Source organism: Alosa alosa, chromosome 12 (genome assembly GCF_017589495.1).
Source record: "Alosa alosa isolate M-15738 ecotype Scorff River chromosome 12, AALO_Geno_1.1, whole genome shotgun sequence".
NCBI classification, from domain to species: Eukaryota; Metazoa; Chordata; class Actinopteri; order Clupeiformes; family Clupeidae; genus Alosa; species Alosa alosa.
Window position 1 is genome coordinate 4,671,208 of NC_063200.1, and position 26,251 is coordinate 4,697,458.

The 26,251-nt window shown below is 44.9% G+C and overlaps 1 protein-coding gene across 1 annotated transcript in view; it reads right to left on the minus strand.

The window, feature by feature from the left end:
* Positions 1 to 26,251, minus strand: part of nnt (nicotinamide nucleotide transhydrogenase) — a 39,300-nt gene that overhangs the window by 12,356 nt on the left and 693 nt on the right. Inside the window, exons 2-18 of the mRNA XM_048259713.1 lie at positions 25,231 to 25,427; positions 22,751 to 22,980; positions 21,815 to 22,032; positions 20,634 to 20,721; positions 20,130 to 20,218; positions 18,453 to 18,643; positions 15,409 to 15,542; positions 13,978 to 14,169; positions 13,422 to 13,575; positions 11,291 to 11,452; positions 8,370 to 8,480; positions 6,871 to 7,016; positions 6,257 to 6,452; positions 5,526 to 5,759; positions 3,623 to 3,783; positions 1,535 to 1,714; positions 16 to 175 (exon numbers count right to left, since the gene is read on the minus strand). Of these exons, the coding sequence (XP_048115670.1) occupies positions 16 to 175; positions 1,535 to 1,714; positions 3,623 to 3,783; positions 5,526 to 5,759; positions 6,257 to 6,452; positions 6,871 to 7,016; positions 8,370 to 8,480; positions 11,291 to 11,452; positions 13,422 to 13,575; positions 13,978 to 14,169; positions 15,409 to 15,542; positions 18,453 to 18,643; positions 20,130 to 20,218; positions 20,634 to 20,721; positions 21,815 to 22,032; positions 22,751 to 22,980; positions 25,231 to 25,384 (2,800 nt within the window). The 5' untranslated portion in view covers positions 25,385 to 25,427. The remainder of the gene's footprint in view (positions 1 to 15; positions 176 to 1,534; positions 1,715 to 3,622; positions 3,784 to 5,525; positions 5,760 to 6,256; positions 6,453 to 6,870; positions 7,017 to 8,369; positions 8,481 to 11,290; positions 11,453 to 13,421; positions 13,576 to 13,977; positions 14,170 to 15,408; positions 15,543 to 18,452; positions 18,644 to 20,129; positions 20,219 to 20,633; positions 20,722 to 21,814; positions 22,033 to 22,750; positions 22,981 to 25,230; positions 25,428 to 26,251) is intronic.

The window sequence follows — 26,251 nt, forward strand, 5'->3', positions numbered from 1 at the left end:
GTTCCTGGGGTTTACCCGGTACGATGATGATGCTCTGGGCATCCTTGATCATCTCCACGGTCTGCTCCACATTCACCTCTGTGTGCGTGCCCGTAATCTCCATGGGTTTGCCTGTGCCAGTGGAGGACGTGCCGTAGCCACCCAGGATGACGTTAGCCAGCGAACGGTTCATGGCCTAGTTCACCCCAACAAACAAGGAGACACAAAAGAGCACAAACAAACAAAGCTGAGGGAGGGGAGATTCCAGACCATTTTTCACTACTGTTGTGTAAAAAAAACAAACCTGTTTGAAGCAGGAAAAAAAGGGGAAAAACAAAGTGCCCATCACTGGAAAAGAGAGCAACAAAACGGCAAATAACCTGGTACCCTCTCACGGGGTTGGTCACTGGCTGCATATAAAATTACAAGATGTAGCCAGTGGTGTGATTTATACTCAACAAACTTCAATGTACATTAACTCATTGTGATGGGTGTGCATGTGCTTCACATTTTCCAGCCGTTCTTTACCACGCTTTGCAGGACACAATGGTGGGAGAACCCAACAACACCCACATGGATAAAGTAATTACCACCATTATGCTAGCCTAATAAAACAAATACTGGTCAGAACATGATATGAATTAAATCGTGTGTGTGTGTGTGTGTGTGTGTGTGTGTGTGTGTGTGTGTGTGTGTGTGTGTGTCTGTGTCTGTGTGTGTAAAAGCGCATGAGTGTGCGGTGTGTGTGTGTGTGTGCGCGCCGCATGAGTGGAAGCGGATAAGCTCTCTGTGTGTGCACGCGGTGTGTGTTCCTGGTTTTACCCGCACGATGATGATGCTCTGGGCATCCTTTTGATCATCTCCACGGCCTGCTCCACATTCACCTCTGTGGTGCGTCTCGTAATCTCCATGGGTTTGCCTGTGCCAGTGGAGGATCGTCAGAGTCAAATCAGGATGACGCAGCCAGCTTAACGTTCATGGCCCAGTTCACCCAACAAACAAGGAGACACAAAAGAGCACAAACAAACAAAGCTGAGGGAGGGGAGATTCCAGACCATTTTTCACTACTGTTGTGTAAAAACAAACCCGTTTGAAGCAGGAAAAAAGGGGAAAACAAAGTGCCCATCACTGAAAAAGAGAGCAACAAAACGGCAAATAACCTGGTACCCTCTCATCGGGGTTGGTCACTGGCTGCATATAAAATTACAAGATGTAGCCAGTGGTGTGATTTATACTCAACAAACTTCAATGTACATTAACTCATTGTGATGGGTGTGCATGTGCTTCACATTTTCCAGCCGTTTCTTACCACGCTTTGCAGGACACAATGGTGGAGAACCCAACAACACCCACATGGATAAAGTAATTACCACCATTATGCTAGCCTAAAACAAATACTGGTCAGAACATGATATGAATTAAATCGTGGTGTGTGTGTTTATGTATATATATATATATATATATATATATATATATATATATATATATATATATATATATATATATATATATATAAATAGACAATTGTGTTTCCAAAGAGAGAGATGGTTCCTACCACACACATGATGTATGAGAGGATGGCTCCTGAGGACCCGATCAGCGCACCCACAATGGTCAGCAGGTTGTTGTTGAGCAGGAAGCCCTCAGCACACAGGGCCCAGCCCGAGTAGCTGTTCAGCACCGTGATCACCACCGGCATGTCCGCTCCACCGATGGCCGCCGTCAGAGTCACACCCTACGGAGGGAGCCCAACAGGACACGGTCACTGCCATGGAGATCAGGAAACGATCCAACGACAGGGCAGACGTGGACTGCACAAACGTTTTGATCTGGATGGTGATCCACCAAGTTGAGAACATTCACCATAGGATCATTCAAGTGAAAAGATTCTATAGGTGCCAGTACATTTCACCAAATACACTGCAAATCTACAAAATCTACTAATAAAAACACAAATGGGGTAAATTATTTACAGACATTTGGATTTTTTTTTACATTTTAAACCTTACCTTAGAGTTCGGTCTCTTTTAGTAATCTACTGAAACTCTATACATGTGAAACACCAGTCCATACATCACAGAAGCTGGGTGTATGGTCTATGCCTTAAAATGAATGTGATTGTGCTAGGATACACATCAGCATTGCAGGCATAGTTTTTTTTTAAAACTGATCCAGTGGTAAATAGGAGAGACATCTGATCCATGAAGAGGGAGAAGGGTGTGTTTTACTTCCAACAGGCCTGCGCTGGGCATGAGGACTAGGTCAAAACACAAAGTATTCATTTCAGGCTTGTCTATGATATCATAGCAGTACACGTCTCCAGTATGCTCGGTCCCTTGAGGAAAGGGCTTAAACAGAGCCAGCTACCACACATTATGTAATGAAACACTCAATCAAACAAACACAGGGCAACACATGAACAATATCGAATCACCTGCACTCCCCCGCAAATAAGCAAGAAACCAGACTTCAGGTGACTGCCATTAGCAACCTTGGTAAACAGCCATGGGAGGGAGACTGGAGACATTATTTTTCTGAACTGCTGACAACCTGCTCCAATTCCTCAAAAGCTGAAATCTACTGCAGCTTGCAGAGGGAGCACCGCTCTCCTCTCTGGGCACATGGAGACAATTTAATTATCCTTGTTTACCTTTCTTCCATCATCATGGTTCATCACCACTTTGGTGAGATCCATATTATTATGAAAAAATAATGCTTTCAGCCAATGTTTCTGTGTGTGTGTGTGTGTGTGTTTTGAACTGGAACGTTCTAGAGCCTTCTGTCCATTACCCCTGCTGTGTGTACGAGGGAGGCCTGGCCAACCACTCCGCTGGGCAACAAGACGAGTCAGAACACACAGGCTCTATTAATGACCCGTGTGGTCATAAACGAAAGGTCCAATTTCCTCCTCTTATTAGGGGACATTAGAGGCGCACACTCATGACTTCACCCCGGCACAACCACAGTGAACCCGAGGAACAAGACAAGAGTGCAGCAGCACCACTACCGCCCAGGAGGCCTTCCCAGCAACACGCAGAGCTCAGACTGCAGTCGGCTACCAGAACGGTGAGGCCAGCAGATGACTGCAGTGTTTCCCATACATTGACTTATTTGTGGCAGCCCACCACAATATCAACATTGACCACCACACAACATCATAACCACACTGTGCTAATTGTTAAAAACTGTTGCATTCAAGTTAATTCTGCAAACCAACCACCACAAATGGAATTCAATATTCTGTGGGAAATACTGGACTGGACTGAACCTAGAGCACCAAACAAGGCGCCAAATGCTGGACTGGACTGAACCTAGAGCACCAAACAAGGCGCCAAATGCTGGCAGATCCAGTAGAGAGCCGCAAGAGAAACAACCACAAAGCGACGTCTCCTTCCTGACAATAAACAGTAAAAATGGCAGAACGCTGTGTCTGCACATCATCCCACACTGGCCTCTTATTAAATAACAGACTTCAACTAAATTGATTCCCACCTGGATGAGCCTACGTACAATGGAGCAGGATCAGAGGACTCCTCACTCATAATTCTCCGCTTCCTCAAAACAAGACTGGACTCTCAACTGTCCAATAAGCTTACTGTTTCCCCTTCCCAGACTCCCCAGATATCTGCGGCTGGGATCTCACCATGATGGCGGAGAGTGCGGACACGCTGCCCAGGCAGGTGATGCCGGTGGTGAAGCTGGGGTCCATCATGTAGGGGACCAAGCCCCCGACGCTGGCCGCCATGAGGGTGGCGTTGAGAGCATGGCGCCCGGGGAGCATCAGCGGGGCAGAGTTCAGTAAACCTGCAGGGCACACAGACATGGAGATTGGGAGATGTAGGCAGATAAGGCAGTATCTCCATATCTAAAAAAGCCACAAAAAACTACAATGACAAGAATTGGCCTGAGGGAGGAAATATTTAAGCTACACATGTGTACGATCATTTTCAGAATAATTTGAGCAAGCTGTTCTCCATAGGTGTACCTTAAACTGAATTCTAGCTGCATCCTGCCGGATGGCAAGTTATTATGGCACTGGAATTCAAATTCTCCTGTGCAAACAATTCCACAACTTGCGTTGAGACAACCTCACTCTCAGTCCAACCCACGGGCCCAAACCATTTGTAGTACAGATGTACGGTGATAATGTAAGCCTTATTTTTCCATTACCTTTGATATGTGCAATTGAGGAGCAAAAGAAGATAAAGTAAAAATGGGGAGTAGGAGGCGATGGTGGGAGCTGTACAAATTGACCAGAGGAAGAGGGGGAAAAAGAAAAAAAAAAAAAAAAAAAAAAAAGGAGGGAGGGGGTTGTAATCTTTTATCAAACTGCAGCTTTCCAGGTTGCCGAGCGGGAGAGAGCAGTGGGAAAAAGCGCGGAGCAGATAATGTGTTCCAGCTTGCAGGAACAAGTGGAAAATGACTGGGGGGCGGAGAGACTAATTAGTGCTGAATCCTGAGAGGTTCCGCCTGGCCTAGTTCTAAACACAGGGCATGTGTGGCACTGGTGGGCCACGGAACACGACAGTGGTTCCACCATCAGTACAGAACCCAGGCAGCACCAGTAGAACACAAGAACAGGCACTGTTAGATCAGTTGGGATCCGTTCCCAAGCTGGGGAGGGTCAACAGGGATAAATATTTGCTTTACAGAAGTCAATGGCTTTGATCGTGAACAAATAAGTGTTGTAACTCTGAATCAAAAGTGAATTCCAAACAAAAATGTTTAAGTCTGCAGTCTTAAAATTAAACTGCATAAAACAATAGAGTACCCAAGTGCGACATTCTGTTAACATGATGGCAGTTTCACTGGATCTAAACAAACTTTCGAAGTGCATCGATAGCACTGCATGTACAGTAGTAAAACAGGCCTGCACTGGGCATGAGGACTAGGTCAAAACACAAAGTATTCATTTCAGGCTTGTCTATGAGATCATAGCAGTACACGTCTCCAGTATGCTCTGTCCCTTGAGGAAAGGGCTTAAACAGAGCCAGCTACCACACATTATGTAATGAAAAGCAACATATTTCACATCTTATCAAAATCTGCCGGCTGTTCAGAACGACGGTTTTTGTCCGATTCGTCCATGAAATTAAAGATTTTAACTGTAGGCAAGTTCCATGCAGGTCTCTGTTACAAAACTCTTGCTCAAGTAAAACTCTGTGGTCACAAATTTGATTGTGTTATGAATACATGTTCTGTAGTGATTCCTACAGTGTAGAAAACGTCACAGAAACTTAAAATGATGTAAATAGATTAAGAAAGCCACCACTATGTTCACCACTGTGGTTGGATTGATTTGTTTAGATCCAGTGAAATGGCTACCTTGGCAACGACACGTTAAGGTTTCGTTGCTCTATTATTCGACCCCATCACTAACGGAGTAGTGAAGGGGATGGCTTTTAATGAGAAAAATCAAGAACATCTGGTCGTTGCGAAATTCCTATACAACATCCCAACGTCTCCCACCTGTTTGGACCAGACTGTTTGGAGCAAGTGGCCAGTCGGTGAATATGTTTCATACAGCATCGTGGAGCTCTGCTCACCTTGGAGTTTGCCGTAGGCCACCAGGGAGCCACTGAAGGTCACTCCGCCAATGTAGGTGCCCAGGTAGGCCACGATCTTGGTGAGGTTGGCGGCCGGGTCGGTGGCGAAGTGCGGGTACTCCACCATGTACTCGGCCACGCAGGTGAGCACAGCGGCCAGGCCCACCAGACTGTGGAAGGCGGCCACCAGCTGCGGCAGGTCGGTGATCTGGATGCGCTTGGCGATGGTCAATCCTGGGAGGCAACGACGGGGGCAGGGTATTGGTCAGAGAGAATCGAGAAGTGGGTCACAAGGGAGAGACTACTAATTGCAGTTTTGTAAGTGGTGCATATGTATGTGTTTGTGTGTATGGGTGGAGGGGAAGAGCGGACTGAGATGTTGAACCTTAAGGGGTTTCTTGGAGCATCTGGAAGTGCGCAGCATTTTGCTCTAAAGTGCAGTGACTGGTCCGAATGGTTTCAACTACTCTCCAGCCTGTTTCCAGGAATAATTAGCCATGTAGATTAGAGCCGACTGGCTGCAGCAGGCCTCTGCCATGCCGCTGCACTGTGACTCACCGAGCTGGTGACCATTAGCACTGGGTTGAAGTCAGTTCACTTAAATCATTTGCTTTGCTTGGGGAGAACGAGCACACACGCTCAACCACATACAGATCCAACCCCCCCACACACACACGGAGAGATGCCACAGAGAGTTGTAGTTCTCTTGTAAATACATGACACAGACTCACCAGCTGTGCCACCCACTGCCATGGCTGCGCTCATCTGGGCCAGTAGCTCAGGGGAGGGCTTGAGGGCACCCAGGGTGGCAGCGATGCCCCCCGCTACACCGATCATGCCCAGAGCGTTGCCCAGGCGGGCTGTGGACTGGTTGGAGAGACCACCCAGGGCTCCGACGCAGCACAGGCCAGAGCCCAGGTACATCATCTAGGAGTGGGAAACACACACACACACACACAAAATGGTCACACACACACACACACACACACACACACACACACACACACACACACACACACACACACACACACACACACACACACACACACACACACACACACACACACACACACACACACACACACACACACACACACACACACACAAAAAATGGTCATATGGCCACTCAAGAGCACTAAATGTAATGGCAGACAGTGAATAGGCTTTTCATGTCCAGACTCAAGGCAGCCCCTTATTTAATGAACATAAATGAAGTAATACATATTATTCTATAGTATATAGAATAATATTATAGTGGTAGTATATTAACAGGTTAAAATGATGAGCTAAATTATTTCTCTGTACAGTGCCCAAGTTATAGTTTACAGAAGGATCAAAAGGTCACCTGTTCAATGTTGTAGCCCGTCTGGAGAGCAGCTCCGTAGCCGCCCACAAACACTCCCGCGGGCAGCAGCCATAGGTAGTTGTACTCTGGGGGGTCTGTGGGCCTCTTGAACATGTCCAACATCTTCTTAGTCACCAGGAAACCACCTGCAGAGCACGCAAACCAGTTTAAAAACAAGCACTCTTAAAGCATGATCGAGATGAGGCATTCTCCCTGTATTTGAAAAGGCAACTGGTCTATTTTTCCTTTTACCTCACAAAAGTAGGGCTTGACGTGACGAGAAAATTGAATTGCAATGTTTTATATTACAACATTCAAACACACACATACAACAGGAAATTCAAAAACCATTAAGTATGACAAAGTTTAAATCAGCATCATAGAATGCACTGCACCATTTAACAACAGTTCTATGAAAAATGTTCCATGTTCCCACCATAAATTTAATGTTAGAGCTTTGAATAAGCAGCAGTACCTGCTCTCCTGTTTATAAAAAAGACTATAATCTATAAATTCTTGGTCTTTTATTGGACCTAAATGGGAGAGGGCAATTGGAATTTTCCTAGTATGCGCTAATCACAGAAAACTGTCTGGAAAAGGCAATACAGGAAAGGGAAGACCAAGAAAACTGTCTAAACGTCTCCACTCTCAATGTTTTACGACTTGTTGGTTTGACGCCACTGCAAAACACTGGGAGGAACAGACTTTAAAAACATGCTTTAAAAACTGAAATTAAACACCTGGGGTAGAATATCTACATGGAGATTTTATGTCCTCTGGAAGCAACACAAACTTAAAAGGATCTCGGAGAGTAATAAGTGGCTAGTGCAGAGTGGGACACAAAACAATAAGGGAAATAGGGGTCTGGAAATGCCCAGTAATATGGCTTTAAATTACCCACACGCCCTTTGACCGAGGACTGGGGTCCCAAGACGGCGCCGTCACCGAAATCCAACCGAGACTTTTGGACAGATTAAAGGCTGCTTGGATTTGACATGGCATTTTGGACACATGCCTGTTCCAAACTATTTTTCTCTCCTCACTTTTTTCCACCCGCCTTGTCATTTAATGACAATTTTGCACATCATTTTTCAGGAAATGTGCAACGCTACCTGATTTACAGTCTGGCTCTGGCGCCTAGACAGAACACTCGGAGGGATTTGATGTCTACTAGCTCAGGTGTGAGTGAGGGTCACCTCTTCCCATCTAAACTTAACCTGGAGGGACTACAGAGAGACAGAAAGGTGAGAGGGAGAGAGAGAGGGAGAGAGAGAGGGGGGGAGACTTCTCACGAAACAGGGGGGGTGGGGGGGCATCCAGGGAGCAGACTTCTCACCTGCCACCTCTCCCCGATCCAGGGCTAAGTCTCATTACTGACACTCACCGCGGGCGCCCTTCATGTCACAGCCCTCTTTCCATTGTGCCGGCCACCCGGGCCACAAAACGAGCCGCATGGGGAGGGGGGTAGGGGGACCTGTTGGTTTGTTCCAGGCACTTACCAGCAATGTTGACAGACGAGATGAAAGCAGCCAGCACAGCCAGCGTCTCAGCCGTGTTGGTGGGGGTGTAACTGCCTCCCATGAGGGACAGCCCCCCCACAGCAGTCAGCCCTGGAGGGGAAAACACACACACACACACACACACAAAATGATGGTTACGTACTCATATTAACACTAATGGTTATGAATGAGGTCCCACAAACCCGTTGTAAACATTCCTGCTTTTCAAAACCATCATGTAAGATGACATAACATCCAAACATGCATATGCTTTGCATGAAATTATATATTTAACATGAACAGCCTGTAGAACATTCTTTTGTGTGCTTCTAACTACTCAGGGTATAATTTACAGGGGTGAAATTAGACAAGGGCAGAAACAAACCTAAAAAAAACAATAACAAAACTCTGAGAATGTCCTACAAAAGGTAAAAACCAGGACAATAAACGGAATCAACTGAACAGTAAACTGAATGAGAACAACTTAATGACTTCCAACGCAATGCCACTGAATTAAAGTAAACCTGTAGGGTTGCCAAAGGCGAGTCAATGATGTGTGTAACTGCTGCAGAGCATTTTAACCCCTTCTCTCTGGAATTCCAGCGCAGCAATTGATCGCGATTGAAGCAATTGAAGCAAGAGAAACTCTCGCTCACGCTACCTCCAGCGCTACAGGAAATGCAGCAGACTAACTGTAAAACTACGCACGCACATTTGACTGACACACACATGTGCTTGCTTGACACACACGCACGCACACACACCTCATCACGAACACGCACAATCCACACTTATGCCAATGGGAGGATGCTAAACCTCTTTCCACTGTTCATGAAAGCTTGGGATTTGTGACAAATATGACAAGTGAAAAATCAAGGTGAGTGTCTGAAGGGTAACCACACAGTTTTTTAAAGCCCTGCAATGGTTACCAGTGAAATTTAGAGCAGATTACAAAATTCTTTTTTTTTTTTTAGAAAGTAAAGTCTTTGAAGCTTTAAATGGGCAAGCTCCCCAATACCCAAGTGAGCTTGTACACTTTCACTGCCCTCCCAGAACTCTGAGGTTCTCAGATAAACTACTGCTCTCAGTACCTCAGAGTCGTCTAAAAATAAAAGGTGACCGTGCTTTTTCAGTAGCTGGGCCCAAGTTGTGGAATAACCTGCCTTTTCACATTAGTTCCACACCAACTATTGGTGGTTTAAAGCCAAGTTAAAAGAACATATGCCATCAATGGCTTTTAAATGAAGTGTGGAATGTAATTACCGTATGTAGGCTATATATATATATATATATATATATATATATATATATATATATATATATATATATATATATATATATATATATATATATATATATATATATATATATTTTTTTTTTTTTTTTTATTTTTAGTGTTGTGCTTTTTTGTGTCTTTATTCATTTTGTCTTCTGTTATCCATTTATTTATTTATTTTTAAGCACTTTGGTCAACCACAGGTTGTTTTAAATTGTACTATATAAATAAACTTGACTATGACTATGACAAATCAACCGAGTTAAAAAGTTCAAGTCGTGCGAAGCAAAAGCCCCGACTGAGTCATGGAAGAACAGGATCCTTGTATCTGAAGTGAATCCAAGGTGAATCCAAGGTGAAAGGGGACATGTCCTACCAGACATCAATGCCGCTGACTAAAAACCTTCCCTCTTCTCCACTACAACTAGGAGAATCACAAAGAAGTCATCCATTCAACAACTCAGACACACTCTTGACCTCTCCCTCCCAGCAGTTTTTATGTGGCATGACCGGTGGGTCGTGATTTCACCCGTTTCAGGTAGATTAAAGGGACTCAGCCCATCACCATCACCCAGGACGAAACGCAACATCAAAAGAAACTCGACGCTTTTGTAAGGCTGTCATTTGTTTTTTTCCCCCCGTTCGCCATCGCTTGCCGACTTTCTCTCCTTCTCTTCAGAGTAAGAAATTCCTAATAAGTGGCCTAACGTCTCATTCACGTTGATTTGTGCTTTATTACGCTTGGCTTGCGGGCCCAGAGAATTCCAGCGCCCACAGTGTTTCCAACGCTGTGTGCGAAAAAAATTACAAAGCAAAAGAAAAAAAAAAAAAGCATTGGAAGAGTCAGGTATTGGAAAAAAAAAAGACAGAAAGAAGGATGAACGAATGACTAGGAGCAGGAAGTCAGGAAGTGCGCAGGAAGTGCGCAGGCGGTCCTTTGAGCTAATTGTCGTTGCTAGTGGATGCCCCTTGTAGTCTCACTCGAAACGTTTACAATGCAGCCAACATGAACAGGCCTTTAATGTGGACCACCGCAGACTTGTTAAAAGACGATTAAACCTTTCCTGGACCTGCATCGCGCTAGGGGAGGAAAAGGGGGCGCGAGCTAGAAGCAGAAGGAAGCGAGGACCTCACCCCTCCAACCACCTACCCCAACCCCGTCCTTCTCCTTGGGCTGTGGGAGACATCCTCAACCACATGAGGGGGAGCCGCCTGGAAGCCACACCACACAAACCAAACTAATGAAGACGGCAGGTTCCTGCACCAGGGGTGGCCGACCAGAGAGGATTAAACTCAACACAGCAGGAGTGTGTGTGTGTGTGTGTGTGGTAATGAGGTTCTCCTTGATTTAACACATTACTTGCTATTTATAGTTCCATTAATGCCAAGCCATCACCAACGGGATTTGGGAGGTTTCCCTTATTTAAGCTGGCACCGTAGATTGGAGGAGAAAAATAAAACCAAATAAGCAAAGGCGCCGCCCTCAAATCCATAAACAGTTCAACTTGGAGAACGGATTTTCTTGACTACAGAAAACCCTCTTCCGTTACAGGAGACGACCATGATCCAGCTGTGGACAGGAGGAAGCGCACAAGAGTTTTGTTTGTGCGCTGTAGTGAGCTGGGTCACGTGTGGCGATGCTTACCAGAGATGGCGTTTGTGACCGACATGAGAGGGGAGTGCAGAGCTGGGGTGACGCCCCAAACCGTGTGGTATCCCACAATTCCTGCCAGGCCGAAGGTGGTCACGATCTGTGTGAAGGCAGCATTGGGGGCGCAGAGGCCAAGGCCAAGTAGAGTTCCCAGTCCTGAAAAACACACACGTACAAACAAACAAATTAAAACAAAGTGTTTCCCAGTGCAATTTGTTTAAATTGTTTACCCATCAGTCAAACAGGGGGATGAACAGACATTTGACCTATAAAGGTGCATTCTAAACATGTAACAAACTCCCTGTTTGGAAAACTTTACGTGAACCACAAACAGAAGCTGAAGTGGATAAAAAAATTAAAAAAGCCCAGATAATTACTGATGAAGTCGTCAGTTCCCTCTCCCACTCCCTCTGCCGTCGCCACCACTGCTGATTAAAAGCCATCAGTCTTCAGGCGCGGCCATCTTTGAACTTGGCTCCAACTCTCGCCTGCGTGCTACAAAGGCCACCCATAAAAGCAGCCGGAGGTGAGGGGTCAACATGGAGGTGCGAAACAGACGGTAGCCCAGGTGAGAACCGCAGAGGCCCGACTTTGAGAGGCCCACCCCACTAAACCCTCCCTCCCTCCCGCCGGCGGCAACCTCAACCGCCACAAAGTGAAGGCCAGGGAGAGAGAGCGCGGGCTTCGTGGCATGTGGGGGGGACCCTCCTCAGCCCATTACAGGCAGAGCCAGTTGGGGGGGTTGGGGTTAAAACATCCCACTCCACCCCACCACCACCACCACCACCCTCCTCTTTTTATTATTTCCAGTTTCCTGGCATTCCAAGCAGGAGGAGAGGAGGCCGTGGGGGTGGGAATGGGGGCGAGGGGGGGAGGGGGTGGGGACTAGGCGGCGTGCCAATTAGGTGACCAATTCTGATTTTCAAAGGGCTTCGGCACTGGTCATACAGATAGGCGTCTGATGAGGTGGTTGGTGGGGTTGGGGGGGGTGAAGGAGGGACGCCGTTCGGTCGGTACCTTCTCAGACAGATATGCCCAAAAAACAAAAACAAAAAGCATGAAAGGGCAGGAAGATGAATTTGCATGTTTGTTTATCCCAGGGTGTTTATTTATGTGCGTGGTGCATTTGCGGCTTGTCTGGATGAGTGAAGTGTGCGCTTTGATCTAAGGCCAGAGCTGCCTCTAACACACACACACACACACACACACACACACACACACACACTCCTGCGATGTCTGTAACCAATAGAATTCATTTGTGCGTATTTTTCTCTACAAGGCTTTTAAGTTTAATAGAGACTGGAGCACTCGGAGGAGGCAGGAAAATAAAAACACATGATTGCAGAGTGAGAAAGCAGGGGAGATGGCTGGAGCAGGGACCTGGAGAGCGACATTTAATTCCTCGCATAAAAGAAAACATTAATGGCAGACGTTAAAGCCAGTGACTGGCCTATTAACCCAGGTCAGAGCCCCGGGACCACCCCAAAAAAGGCCATGACAAACCCAACAGCACTGTTTCTTCCTAATGACAGACAAATGTTTCTCTGCTTCATCAGTGCCAACGCAACCCCCCCTTGGCTTAAGGAAAAACTTACAAGGCGAGGCAATGGTAATGTAAGCACAAGCCCTGGCCACTGGCACTTTTGAGGTGAACATGTCCTGTATGCAATGTGTTGTAAAAGGCCCCACATGGGATTTGTGTTCACACATATCCCGGGTTTAGGGTTTTCATGAGCGATGTTTGATTGGTTTAGACTGGTGCCTCTTAAATCTAGACCGTAAGAGCAAGGCTTTCATCAAAAAACTATGTGGTAGTCAAGAATGAAATTAAGCTGGTAGACCCCCCCCCATCCCCCATCAGCACCAATCAGCTTACTATAGGATTGGAGGAGTAGATGCTATAATTTTAAGATTGGAAAAAAAAAAAAAAACAAAGGTAAACTGGCAAAGATCCTACAAGGCCTTCTGAGCAAAAACTCAAACTGGAGCTTTCAATTCCATCCGAAGAATGCAATCACAAAAATAAGAGGGTCACCTTAAAAGGGGTAAGAATGGGGTTAAGACCAATCAAATGAGAAGAGAAGAGGAAGACAGGGTACAAAAGGGCAGGAGGGCGGCTCTTCACCTCCAGAGTAGGCGCCAACGGTGGTGAGTTTGGCTGCGAAGGGGGAGACTGTGGCAGCCTTCTCGGCCTCCAGCTCCTGGATGGACTTGGGCTTGGGTGGGGCCGCCACGGGCACGTTGTTGGGCTGAGGTGCTGGGAAAAGCACTTTTCCATCCTGCACATGCATGGGGAGAGAGGAGAGGAGACCAGATGTCGACCACAGGCTCAAAAGAATGCAACACCCACGGCCATGGTCCAGCATGCAGGCTACCCATCCAGATGAGTGTAAGGGGGGTTGGGGGGATGGTGGCTGAGGAGGGATGCCACCACAGCATTTCACATGGATTTAGCCATTAACCCGTAATACAGGAATACAAACCGAATACCAGCTTTAAACCATAATACAGACTCAAAAACATAATACAAAAACAACAGGAACAAGGTACAATAACAATTTTCGTTGATCTGACCAACTTGACATTTTTGAACAAAAAGGAATTTGGTAAATCAATCTTTCTAATCCTGAAAGGATGGGATTTCTAGAGCAGGAGACTGTGCCATAATATCAAGCACTAACCTGCATGACGATGGAACCACGGATGACGTGGTCCATTGTTCCGTAGTCAAACTGCTCCTTGACATCCAAGTAGAAGTTGTCTTTGTCGGGACTGATGGCTCGGAGGAGTTTGGTGATGTTATTGGAGTACAGGGTGCTGGACTGGGTGGGCAGGCGGCTGGGAAGATCTGTGTAGCCTACATGGACCACACCCTAATGGGGATAGAAAGGACTCATTGATGAGCATGGAGTCTGCCTGGTAAACTTCCTGTTTGTGGCTTTGCCACGCAACTACATCATATCCTGGTTCATTTAATCTGGTGTGCTACAAGTGAAAGAACTTTTTGAGAAATGTTGAGAACTTTTTCAGTTACATAAAAAAATCCATCTTTGTTTCCTATAGCAATATAAAATCCATCTTTGTTTCCTATAGCAATATAAAATCCATCTTTGTTTCCTATAGCACTATAAAATCCATCTTTGTTTCCTATAGCACTATAAAATCCATCTTTGTTTCCTATAGCAATATAAAATCCATCTTTGAAATGTAGCAATATCCATCCATGTGTTTCCTATAGCAATGTGTTACTATAGCAATATAAAAAAATCCTGGTGATAGCAATATAAAATCCTGGTGTGAAACTATAGCAATATAAAATCCTGGTGAAATGTATGTGGTGTTACTATAGCAATATAAAATCCTGGTGAAATGTATGTGGTGTTACTATAGCAATATAAAATCCTGGTGAAATGTATGTGGTGTTACTATAGCAATATAAATCCTGGTGAAATGTATGTGGCGTTCCTATAGCAATATAAATCCTGGTGAAATGTATGTGGCGTTACTATAGCAATATAAATCCTGGTGAAATGTATGTGGCGTTACTATAGCAATATAAAATCCTGGTGAAATGTATGTGGCGTTACTATAGCAATATAAATCCTGGTGAATGTATAAATCCTGGTGAAAAATGTTGTACTATAGCAATATAAATCCTGGTGAAATGTATGTGGTGTTACTATAGCAATATAAATCCTGGTGAAATGTATGTGGTGTTACTTCTTTCTCACCACCTGAATGCTTTCAGACTAACTGCCCCAGTTACAAATTCTGAATCTGCCTTGATAATTATTCTACCTTGTCTTTTATTACTTTTTTACTAGTTTTGCCTTTGTTTTTGCTTATTAATTATTCCTTATTTTTAAATGATTTTACCTTGTGTTTCATGTTTTCTTTTTATTATGATCTTTACCTTTTAACTATTCATTGACTATATTGCCCTTCTATGCTTTTATTTGTTATTATTGTTTGGTTTTGTTTATGTAAAGCACATTGAATGACCTGTGTATGAAATGCGCTATATAAATAAACTTGACTTGACTTGAATGAACCAACATGCTATTCAGGAGAGAGAGGAGAGTCCTCCCCTCAGCCAGGGGGCAGCCACTCACTTTGTGGACGGTCAGCTCTCCGGGGACGGTGGTCTCGAAGTTGCCCCCGGCCTCGGCAGCCAGGTCCACCACCACAGAGCCGTCCTTCATGCTATCCACCATGTCCTTTGTGATCAGGATGGGTGCCTTGCGACCTGGGGACACAGCGCCATGGCAACGCAAGGGTCAAATGTCAAAAAGCCTTTTGTGGACATCTACTGGGATTAGTACATACACACAAAACAATTATACAATGATACTCTCTGGTTGAAGTTAGAAATAAAAAAAAAAGGTTCCTTTTCCATTTAAATCCCTTCATCATTGCACATAAAATTGCTACTACTAGGATACAAGGAAGTTTATTGTCACATGCATATAGTTACTGGAAGTAAGAAATGCAGTGAAATTATGTCTGGTGTCAGCCTATTTGTGCAAAGTGTGGGGGGGGGGGGGGTAAAGTGCAGTAGAAGAGGGGTACTATACATAATAATACTTATAACATGCACATTCAGGAAAATACTAACGCAATAAATGTCATAAGTTCACACGGAGTACCATAGTTTCCTTTTCTACTTATTCTTCTTCACAGTTCATCTCAAATAAAGCAATCATCTGCAATCTGGTGCGCACGTTTGTTTGACAACATCAGACGAACATCAGTAAGAACACAGACAAGGTCACAGACACAGTCAAGGTCAGAGGAACCGGTTTTAACAAGAAACAGTAGTGCCGAAACAAGCTGGGGTGAGTGGGAACCAGTGTGTGTCCTGGACCTCTCTCCATCTGCTACAAACCAGACTCGTTCAGCTGCCGACCTCATAGGACACACACACACACCCGTGACCTCGCTCTTCACAAGCTGGCAGGTAAACAATTCCCTGATGGAAACGGCTGACAAGTCCCAGGGCTAAGTACGCGTCAGCTGCACTCAAACAGGTGGCCAGGTTTCCAGTGCCGCGCTGGATGAGGGCTTATCCATCAGATCGCAACATAACGAATACAAATTTACTTAAAATAAAATCTCTTAAGTGTAAACAAATACCGCACTGGGGGCCAGAAAGTGTACAATTTCAATTTGTCTTTGGGTTGCTGACTGGATTCACATTAGTAGTGTGGTTAACATCAATCTAATTTGAAAATAAACTGGCAGAAAAGGGAATGAACCTCGCCAAGCAAAGATGAACTTCATGAACTTACTGTTAGATTTTGTAATTTTTCCTAACTGAACCAATGGTGCATGGCTTTAACAAGACCTTACCAAGTTCCAAGGAGCGGAGTAACATTAATTTAATGATCACGAGCATGTATGTTGTGTATACGTTGTGTATGCATGCTAAACTAAGATATGTACTCTACTGGCGCTGCTGGGGTAAGCAGGTCAATAGTAGGGAGAGGTTGTGCCAAAACCCATCTGAACTTATGGGGGATAAACAGCATCTGCTAGATGCCTGACTGCAAAAGGCATTAAGAGGTGTGTATACTTTACACATCTGAAGTTTAATGTGAAGCCCTATGCTGTTTTTCTAGAGCTCCTGCCAGATAAGGAGATGTAATCATTCCTCCATCCTCTCCATTGACTCCGCTCATCTACAATGAGCACTGTTCAACAAATGTGACTTGTTGCACAATTTTCCTTCATTTCCCATGTTTCTCTCTCCGTCTCACTCAACCAGAGCACCACAGGGCATCCATCTTATCTGTCTGAGGCTGGTAATGATACAGCTAATATCAGGAGACCACATCAGGGGCCTTAACTGCAGCAGCCATCAGATCCTGTTTTAATACAAAGCAGCTCTAACAGGAGTTTTACTAAGGGCCCTGGGACAAGATGTACAGAGGAAAAGAGGGGAGAGAGAGAGAACAGGAGATGTGAACTTGAGTGGTTGGAGGAAGGCACTCTGGAGATCCTTTGGTGCCTCAAACTGCTCGAGCAGTGGATGGCAATGTGGAGAGAAGACAAAAAAAGGCCCAAAACAGATGGTCCCTGTTAGCAATGTGGCATTGCTAAGAAACGTCAAAACAGACTAGTGGAAATAAGACAAATGGGAACACGGCCAGTGCTCCCCATACGCTGGCCCGCCACAATATCAACACTGACCTTCCCCATACAGTGATGTTCTATGCACTCACCATTTAAGGCAAAGGAATTCATATGGAGATGGCAGATATGGACAAGCATCAGAAGCATTCTGGGGGGTATAGGATAGGGGCATCTTCTACACAAAAACTCTACATACACTAATGTGTTTGAGACAAAACTCTTCAATTAAGTTATGTGCAAGCATGTAAGAAGCTGTATCCCTAAGCCAACATTAGAATACTGTTGGGTTGTGAAGGTTGACACGCTATAACGTTACAGCTGCTTGTCAATATCGACAACTCATGCAGGGCAAGTATAACTAGGCAAATATTTTACTGACTCCAACACAGAACACTGCTCAATCCCGATGTAAATGGAAAAGTCTCTTCCAAGATTCAAAAGGGCTTGTCCAAAGGAAATGTATTAGTTAAACAGAAACTTAAACAGACGTGGAGAAACTGAACAGTCCAACCAGTAGACTATAATAAGCTATCCAATTAGGCTACTTTGTTTCCAATATCACCAGACTTCAACCAATGCTGCTGACACATGCACATGCTATGGGAGAGCAGTTAGTGCTGAATGCTGAGGCAACAGCGAAGATGAACAGCAAACATGGAGATATACAATTAGGGCAGAAAACAGGTCTCATTTCAATCAAGGCATCAGCAAGCATAGAGGCATAGGCACACAGCACACTACACAGCGTTTAGAGGCATAGGCACACAGCACACTACACAGCGTTTAGAGGCATAGGCATACATCACACTACACAGCGTTTAGAGGCATAGGCATACATCACACTACACAGCGTTTAGAGGCATAGAGGCAGGCACACAGCATGTAAAAGGCCAAATGTAACAGTAGCAGCAATATCTGCATGTGGGCTGTGCATGAATAGATAGAAATAAGGTATTTTTCCTTAGTCTTTTTTCTTCTGATAGTAATAACATTTCCGTTGTGATATGAAACTATATATACATACCAGGAATGAGGGCAGTGCTGATGATTATGTCCACATCCAACGCCTGTTTGGCAAACAACTTCATCTCGGCCTCGATGAACTCCTTGGACATCTCCTTGGCGTAGCCCCCCTGGCCCTCGCCGGACTCCTTGACATCCGTCACCTCTAGGGGCTCTGCTCCCAGCGACTTGAACTGCTCCAGGGCAGCCGCTCTGAAAAACCACAACGACTTGTTTTTTTACCCCGAGAGGTTTTATGCATCTCAAGGATAAGTGGTCAAAATAACTCAGAAATGTCCAAATTGGAGGACCAAATAGCCTATTGTGCTTACTGGTACACTCAGTGCTTTTAGTTCATCACCCGTTTTGAAACTCACAAATGATCAATAAACAGCTGGCAAAGGGAAATGGAAACCTATTTGCCCTGCTGCCCTACTGGGCTAGTTCTGAGCAAGAGGGGGCAATCACCTCAGCGGACAGAGCAGGAAATACCACGCGCAAGGGCAGGGCAGCAGGGCAAATAAGCAATGCCAGGCATCATACAAGGTCAACTACTAGGAGTCATGCATAGTATTTGTAGTATTTGACAAAACTTGGCTTGGCAGTGAATAAAGGCTCCTGAGGGCATTCAACATATTTTGTTTGCTGAGCCAAACCGGTCACACAAAAGAAAGAGCAGAGAGGCATTTAAAAAGTAAAAAGAACAGTAGAATCCAGTTGACTAATATTACCAGTGTAAATCTGAAAGTTGGCTTTACTAATTGAAAAGGAAAAGGCAAACTGAAGACATGCGGACATGCTGAAATCTGCCTTGTAATAGCCAGTGCAATGCTGCCACCTATTGGCCAAAGCTAGATATTGGACCCGATAATCTCCTGGACCCCTGAGAGACAAAAGGATCAACAAGTCCATCCATCAGTCTGGCCCAGTAATCCCCACGCTCCTCATTTACATTAAAGGAGGATTATCTCATTAGCCAAAATACTGAGTGGCAAATTAGGGCAAATAAGGATCCCCACTTCTCCCCACAAAAAAAAAAAAAAAAAAAAAAAAAACAAATAAATAAAAAAAATCTCTAATCTGAAGTTACGCAAGCAATAAGGAGAGCCCAGGGGCCGCGTGGGACCGAGAGCGCCACCGCGTCTGGTCTTAATTACGCCTCGCTCTTGTTGGGCTGAATAAAAATGAGCTTTTCTTCTCTGATCCTCCGCCGCCACCCCTCTGGAGCATCGACTTTAAGGACACGAGTCTGACAGCGTGTTGAGGGACATGGTGACCCTTGTGATGTGGTGGGGGATCTCGGGAATGTTTTATCAGCGTTCCCTGGTCGCAGAGAAACCGCTAGGAAATTGAGCGTGTTCCAGCTGAGGCGGTGGCAAGACATTTCTATCCAAATTGAAGAAAGCCGGGAGAAGTGAAAGTGACAGTCAGTGCCATTTGGGATCTCACCAAAACATTTAGTCCCACATACTTTTGTGTCTAGAGAAGTCAAACAGTGCAGTACTGTTTCACTGTAATCAAATATGAATGGAGTCGAGCAGTCATGTCAGGTCATCTCCATACTTCCTCAACTTCATCTGCCCCCTTTCCTAATCTCAAACTTCCGCAACTGTGAGTGGCTGTGGGTTTAATTTGTTGTTTTGGGTCCACTCATTCGCAACCACACAAACATCCCATTTCACCACAGATTCTTCTTTACCTGGTGTCAAAGCCTCGGACGATGGCGCCCATAGCCCTGGCAGTGCCAGCAGCTGCCAATCCTGCCACGCCTCCGCCAATAATCAGCACCTGTCGAGTACAACATCCACCAAGATCAACACACACGGAACAGTAGCAGGGCTGTTACTGATTAGATGAAACACAGTAGATCAGGGTGTGCTGCAGGAAGAGTGAGCATAAGATGTGTATGGACACTACCCAGAGTGCAATGCTGTTGGGCCCAACTTTATTAGATAGGAGAAGGAGGACTGGGGTCTTGATTCAGTTCTGCAACTGAAACATGCTGAACATCTGAAGGCTTTAAATTGAATGATTTTAGACCTATTGAGCAGCAGTCCGCTTTGTTAGCTCTCTCTCAATAGATGATTTAAAAAGGGCATATGTCATCTGCTTGAAACAGGCCACATCACAGGGTTAACACATTGTATACTTAGACAGACAGTACTCAAGGCCTGGTGTGTCCAGACCACACACAGCGTTGTACCTTCGCTGGTGGAACCTTCCCAGCAGCAGTGATCTGGCCAGTGAAGAAGCGTCCAAAGTTGTTTGCTGCCAGTACCACAGATTTGTATCTGCCAAAACAAAGACGCATAAACTCATAAATCAACACTGTCTGTGGATGGGGCAGTACTGATGCAAACCAACACTGGCTAGAAATATCAGGCCTGTTTACACACCACACACACACACACACAAGCAGTAGCAGACAAGTAAGAGCAAGAGAAAGAGAAAGAGAAAGAGCAAGAGCAAGAGAAAGAGAAAGAGCAAGAGCAAGAGAAAGAGAAAGAGAAAGAGAAAGAGAAAGAGCAAGAGCAAGAGAAAGAGAAAGAGCAAGAGCAAGAGAAAGAGAAAGAGCAAGAGCAAGAGAAAGAGAAAGAGCAAGAGCAAGAGAAAGAGAAAGAGCAAGAGAAAGAGAAAGAGCAAGAGAAAGAGAAAGAGCAAGAGCAAGAGAAAGAGAAAGAGCAAGAGCAAGAGAAAGAGAAAGAGAAAGAGCAAGAGAAAGAGAAAGAGAAAGAGAAAGAGCAAGAGCAAGAGAAAGAGAAAGAGCAAGAGCAAGAGAAAGAGAAAGAGCAAGAGCAAGAGAAAGAGAAAGAGAAAGAGCAAGAGCAAGAGAAAGAGAAAGAGCAAGAGAAAGAGAAAGAGAAAGAGAAAGAGAAAGAGAAAGAGCAAGAGCAAGAGAAAGAGAAAGAGCAAGAGCAAGAGAAAGAGAAAGAATTTCCCTTCAGGTCTTTATGTTAAAAAGCGGGGTGCTTAAAATAATAAAAATGTAAAATGCCTTGAGCCTTCATAGAGATTTTTGTGGCCCGATTCACTTAAGATGGTGGCTAAAGATGGAGTCCGGGCCAAACTTGCTGAGTCACAGAGCTGAATGTATACAGATGTTTCTGGTTTGGGGGGCCACCTTTCCCTGCACAACAGACTTTAAGCATTCCCTCACCTACAACATCCAAAGGACAGCTTATAGCTGACTCCAGTTTCACTCCAGTTTAAGAAATGCTGTTTCACACAGCACTTAAAGCATAAACTGTATGGAAAGTCTAGCCCATCAAATCACACTTTTTTTTTTATCTCACCATTCAATGTAATTGAAAAAAAGTGTGATTAGTAGTGCTTAAGATTAGTCACAGTTTTGCCATTTAGCAATTGGCAAAGACAAATCCTCACCCAGCAATGTTTGCCATTGAGCTGAGTGCATCAAAACCTTGGGCTATGGTGACACGGGGCACCTGGTCCATGGCCAGAACGGTGGCCTTCTTCTGGGACAGCAGGCCCATGAGCTCTGGGTTCTGGGCCGGGTAGATGAAACTGACCAGCGTAGCTCCGTCCTTCATCAGGTCAATCTCATGGGCATCTAGCGCCGGATTCAGCATGGGGGCACGAACCTATAGGGCGCAAGGAAGGAGACGTGGAGCAAAAGAGGAAAAGGGGGAAAGAGAAAGAGCAAAGAGAAAGAGCAAGAGCAAGAGAAAGAGAAAGAGAGATGTTTAACAGCCATTTACTGAACCAGTATAAAGTGATGCCTTACAGCTTTACTATTGTAGGCATTTGTACATTTGTCAGGGCCCTTTTTTAAACTACAGAGATTGCATTGGTCTTCACATCATTATGCATATAGATTATGCAACGTAATGACCCTGCAGTCGTCTGGCCTTGTACTGCTTACAGTGTCTCATGTGCGGATATTGCGGATAGTACATTCCTATGAACATGTGAATGTTATAACTATAGCTGTTACACATACCTTGAAACTGACATTTTAATTTTATGAATGTTGTTCATACATTGTTCATTCTGCAAATCCATACCTATTCTGCTCTTATAAAATTACTGCTAATACACTGCACATATGTATAGTTAACTTATATTACTGTAAACCATTCCACCTTCTTAAATGTACACCATTGTCTATACTGCACTATATCCGGTTTATGCACCACCTACTTATACTGTGTATGTCACATTGCACTTTTCTGCTTTTTTGCACTTCTGGTTGGACGCAAACTGCATTTCATTGTCTCTGTACTCGTACTCTGCACAATGACAATGAAGTTGAATCTAATCTAATCTCTAATCTCTACTCGCACCGTGTATCCAACCCACCTTCAGCAGCATGTCGGAGGCAAAGACCTCCTTGGCATCCTTGATGGTGGCACCAGCCTGGGTGTACATGTCGTCCGGAAACTTGGCGGAGTCTCCGGCACCCGATTCCACCACCACGTTGAAGCCCTGCTTGACCAGGGCCTGCACGCCAGCGGGAGAGATGGCGACTCGCCGTTCATTCTGGAAGACCTCCTTGGGCACGCCAACGGTCACTTGTTTGTAAGGAATACCTGTGAAAAAACATCACAGAGGGCTGAGCACTTCCATGCGTATATGGAGCAGGCCAGTTACTCTGACACGGACACGGACAGGCATCTTTGTGATATACAGTGCATGTCCAAAAAATGGAATGTTATCAGTGTGTTCTGACTAATGTTAAATATCATCTTGTCTTCTGCACGTTTTTTCAATCAGTAACCTTTAGGCTAAAAGTGTCTCATTATAGACCTTGATTCTCCTTTATCCATTCTGAGTCATAAAACAATACATTTCCCTAAAGGGTCACAAGTTGGCACAGATTTAACCTCTCCATCTCTTGCATACACCTGGTATTATATTTTATTGCATAGCAATATAATGGCATGAGGCAAACATATTGCTGGCAGCCTTACAGTGAACTAAGTACTATATTGCAATAGGACCTTTTAAAGCATCTACTCCTACTTAAAATCACCATAATAGTTTGAATGACAGTAGTCATGTAGTAGTGCTCTGAAAGCATTGGCAAGCAACCTGATAAAGCACAATTAAAGATCACCCATTGCCACTCCAGCACACACATTGTTGAGCTAATAAGGCCTGCACAACTACACAACTATAAAATACACAACTACGGCAAGTGCCACATAGGCAAAAACTAAGCTCACGATTGGTTAACAATCCATGCTGAAGAATGGTGGATTCAACTAGATAGTTTATACTAAGCACAGCTTTCTTGCCAAAAGACCTTTGCAATAATGCAGTGTGCCTGATCCATAAACTCATTTGGACGAGGCCTTCTGAGCCTTGTCCCCATTAAACTCCCTGTCAGGGCAATTTCCTGTGGAAATTTCCACTGTTGGCACTTGGACCTATAGATAACACCATCATCAGGGTATGCATCACAAACAGTATCTGACTAAGAGAGGGATTTGTCCGCTCACAATTCCATGTGAAGAGGACTTACGCTAACAGTTCCTAGCACCACACAATAGTATGAGACCAGATAAAAAGAAGGGGGTTAAATTCACTCAGTCCCACAGCGGTTAGAGAAGTATTTGGGCTAAGTATATGCTCCAGAGGAAAACTTTCAGCAAACAACTCTGCCTGTGCCAGCGCTTTTTCGTCAAGTAATTGCAACACGAGTGCACTCTGCTAAAGGCAATGGCAATAACCAATCTTGTTTCTACTCAAAACAAAAGAAAACAGCTGGGGTGGCGATGCGATGCAACAACAAAGCTGCATAAAGCCTCTTGTTATTGAAACACAATACACTTTTTTTTCCTTTTCTACTCCTCCCAGCCCGACAAAGAACCTTCATGGAATGAATCATGACAAGAGGATGACACGTATGACAGCAGATCTCTGGAGCTGCTAACCTTGATGTTTGGTTCAGCCAGCTACCCCTCTCCCCAACCCCCGACACAGCAGACAAGGGTCAATTCCCATCTGCCCACTCACAAACCCCCCCCACCCCCAACAACCACAGATCCATGCCACCCTGCTGGCCTCTTCTCAGCTGATACAGAGCCAAAAATAGCTGGGCACAGCTGCAGGTTTCACGTCTATGCAGCTACAAGGCTTCGAGCCATTAATGGCCAGCCTCCAACTCACTCACACTGTCTGTCTGCCGGCTTGTCTGCCTGCCTAACTGTAATGTTAGCAGAGTAGTGGAGGCACTTCATTCATTCGCGTCCAAAAAACAACCCTCGCCTCTAAGGCAGGTACAATAAACTCCACCTACAGGACAATGGGTGTGGGTGGTGGGGTGTGTGTGTGTGTGTGCAGGAGTGGAACAAGGGTGACCTTGGTGAGGAATGTACATTAAAAACTGACGGACAAAGGTGGAAAAAAAAAAAAACTTCATCCTTGAGGTGACAAGGGTACGTCCCATATTGCCAGTAGGGAGGGCATAGATAGAAAATGTTTGACTACAAGCAATGCATTAGAAATGCTTGAATAGCTTTAACTAGAGATGCAGAAAGATGGAATTGGTGGCTCTACAACCACAAGATGACAAAGTTACTCAGGCTTGTGTCTGTTACCAAAGAACGATGCATTAAAGACAATGGTTGACTTATTCCAGCACTCAATGTCACCACAATCATATAGCATTACAAGGTGAACTCCTGCCACCTGTTACATATTCAAAATCCATTTATGTGAACTTAACAGCGGTACTTTACTATGTAGCTTCTGTCAGGTAGAACACGCAGTCGAATAATGCGAGATCTACAGGTAAGTTTGCACAGACAGACAGCCTTCACCTGCGCGTTTGTTACCTGGACTGTCTGCACGCAATAGAGCCTGGTGTGTCCTGAAGAAGCGCAGGAAGGGAGTCCGGACGTTCCTGACGGCCGGAAGCTTGGCGGAGACGACCCCACTGAGGAGCGGAGCAGAGCAGCTGGTGGCCACCACACGAAGAAGGCTCGCCATCACGCACACGAGGAGGAGCTGAGCAGCCGAGTCCGACCTCCTCCTGCACAAAGGGGAGGGCTGGGGATGAGGGCAGGAAGGGAAAAGAGTGGCTCCTGACCTCTCCCAGCATGCCTTTAGAGACTAAAAAACACTGGACCTCTGCCAGGTGACAGCTATACATGCAATATGCTATATATTCGCTTCCACATATAGCAAACACACACACACTCATGTCCAAGTGTGTCTGCGTCCTTGCCGTCAACCTCCTCATGCTCAATGGACTCACGCACGGTCATTTCATGCAACAGGTCACCATCCGAGTTTAGCATACAGCAAGTTGCTTGGTATAGAAACACTGCCCTAGGCCAGTTTATCATTCAGGAATTTTGCCCAAAACAGCAAGACAGGACACTGCGGTCAAGGACATGACCATCATTTCGCAGCTTTTTGCTATTTGTTTAGGTCGGGCATCTCTGAAAAGCCCGTTTAAAGAGATAAAAAAAACAGTTCCAGAGGAAACTGAACTAACTGGATTGTTCTGGCGTAGGACAGCTCATAGAGGTTACTTTATTGATCGACACAGTAATTTTAACGCGTGTCTAGGAATTGAGGAGTAGGCTAATTATGAACACAAAAAAATAATAGTTTTAACGACCTAAAACACACCGTTTAAACATAAACACCTCCAAGCAAGAAAACGCGCAGGCCTTCACTTGTTTTGGAGAGGAATCACAGCAAATTGCCGCCTACAGACACTTGTGGCAAACATCCAGATGCCACCACGTCAGCACGAGTCAAGGAATTGTTTTTATTACAAAACAAAAAATATATATATTATTTTGCAATTGTTTAAACAGTTAAACAGTAGGCAGTCTAGCAGACAAC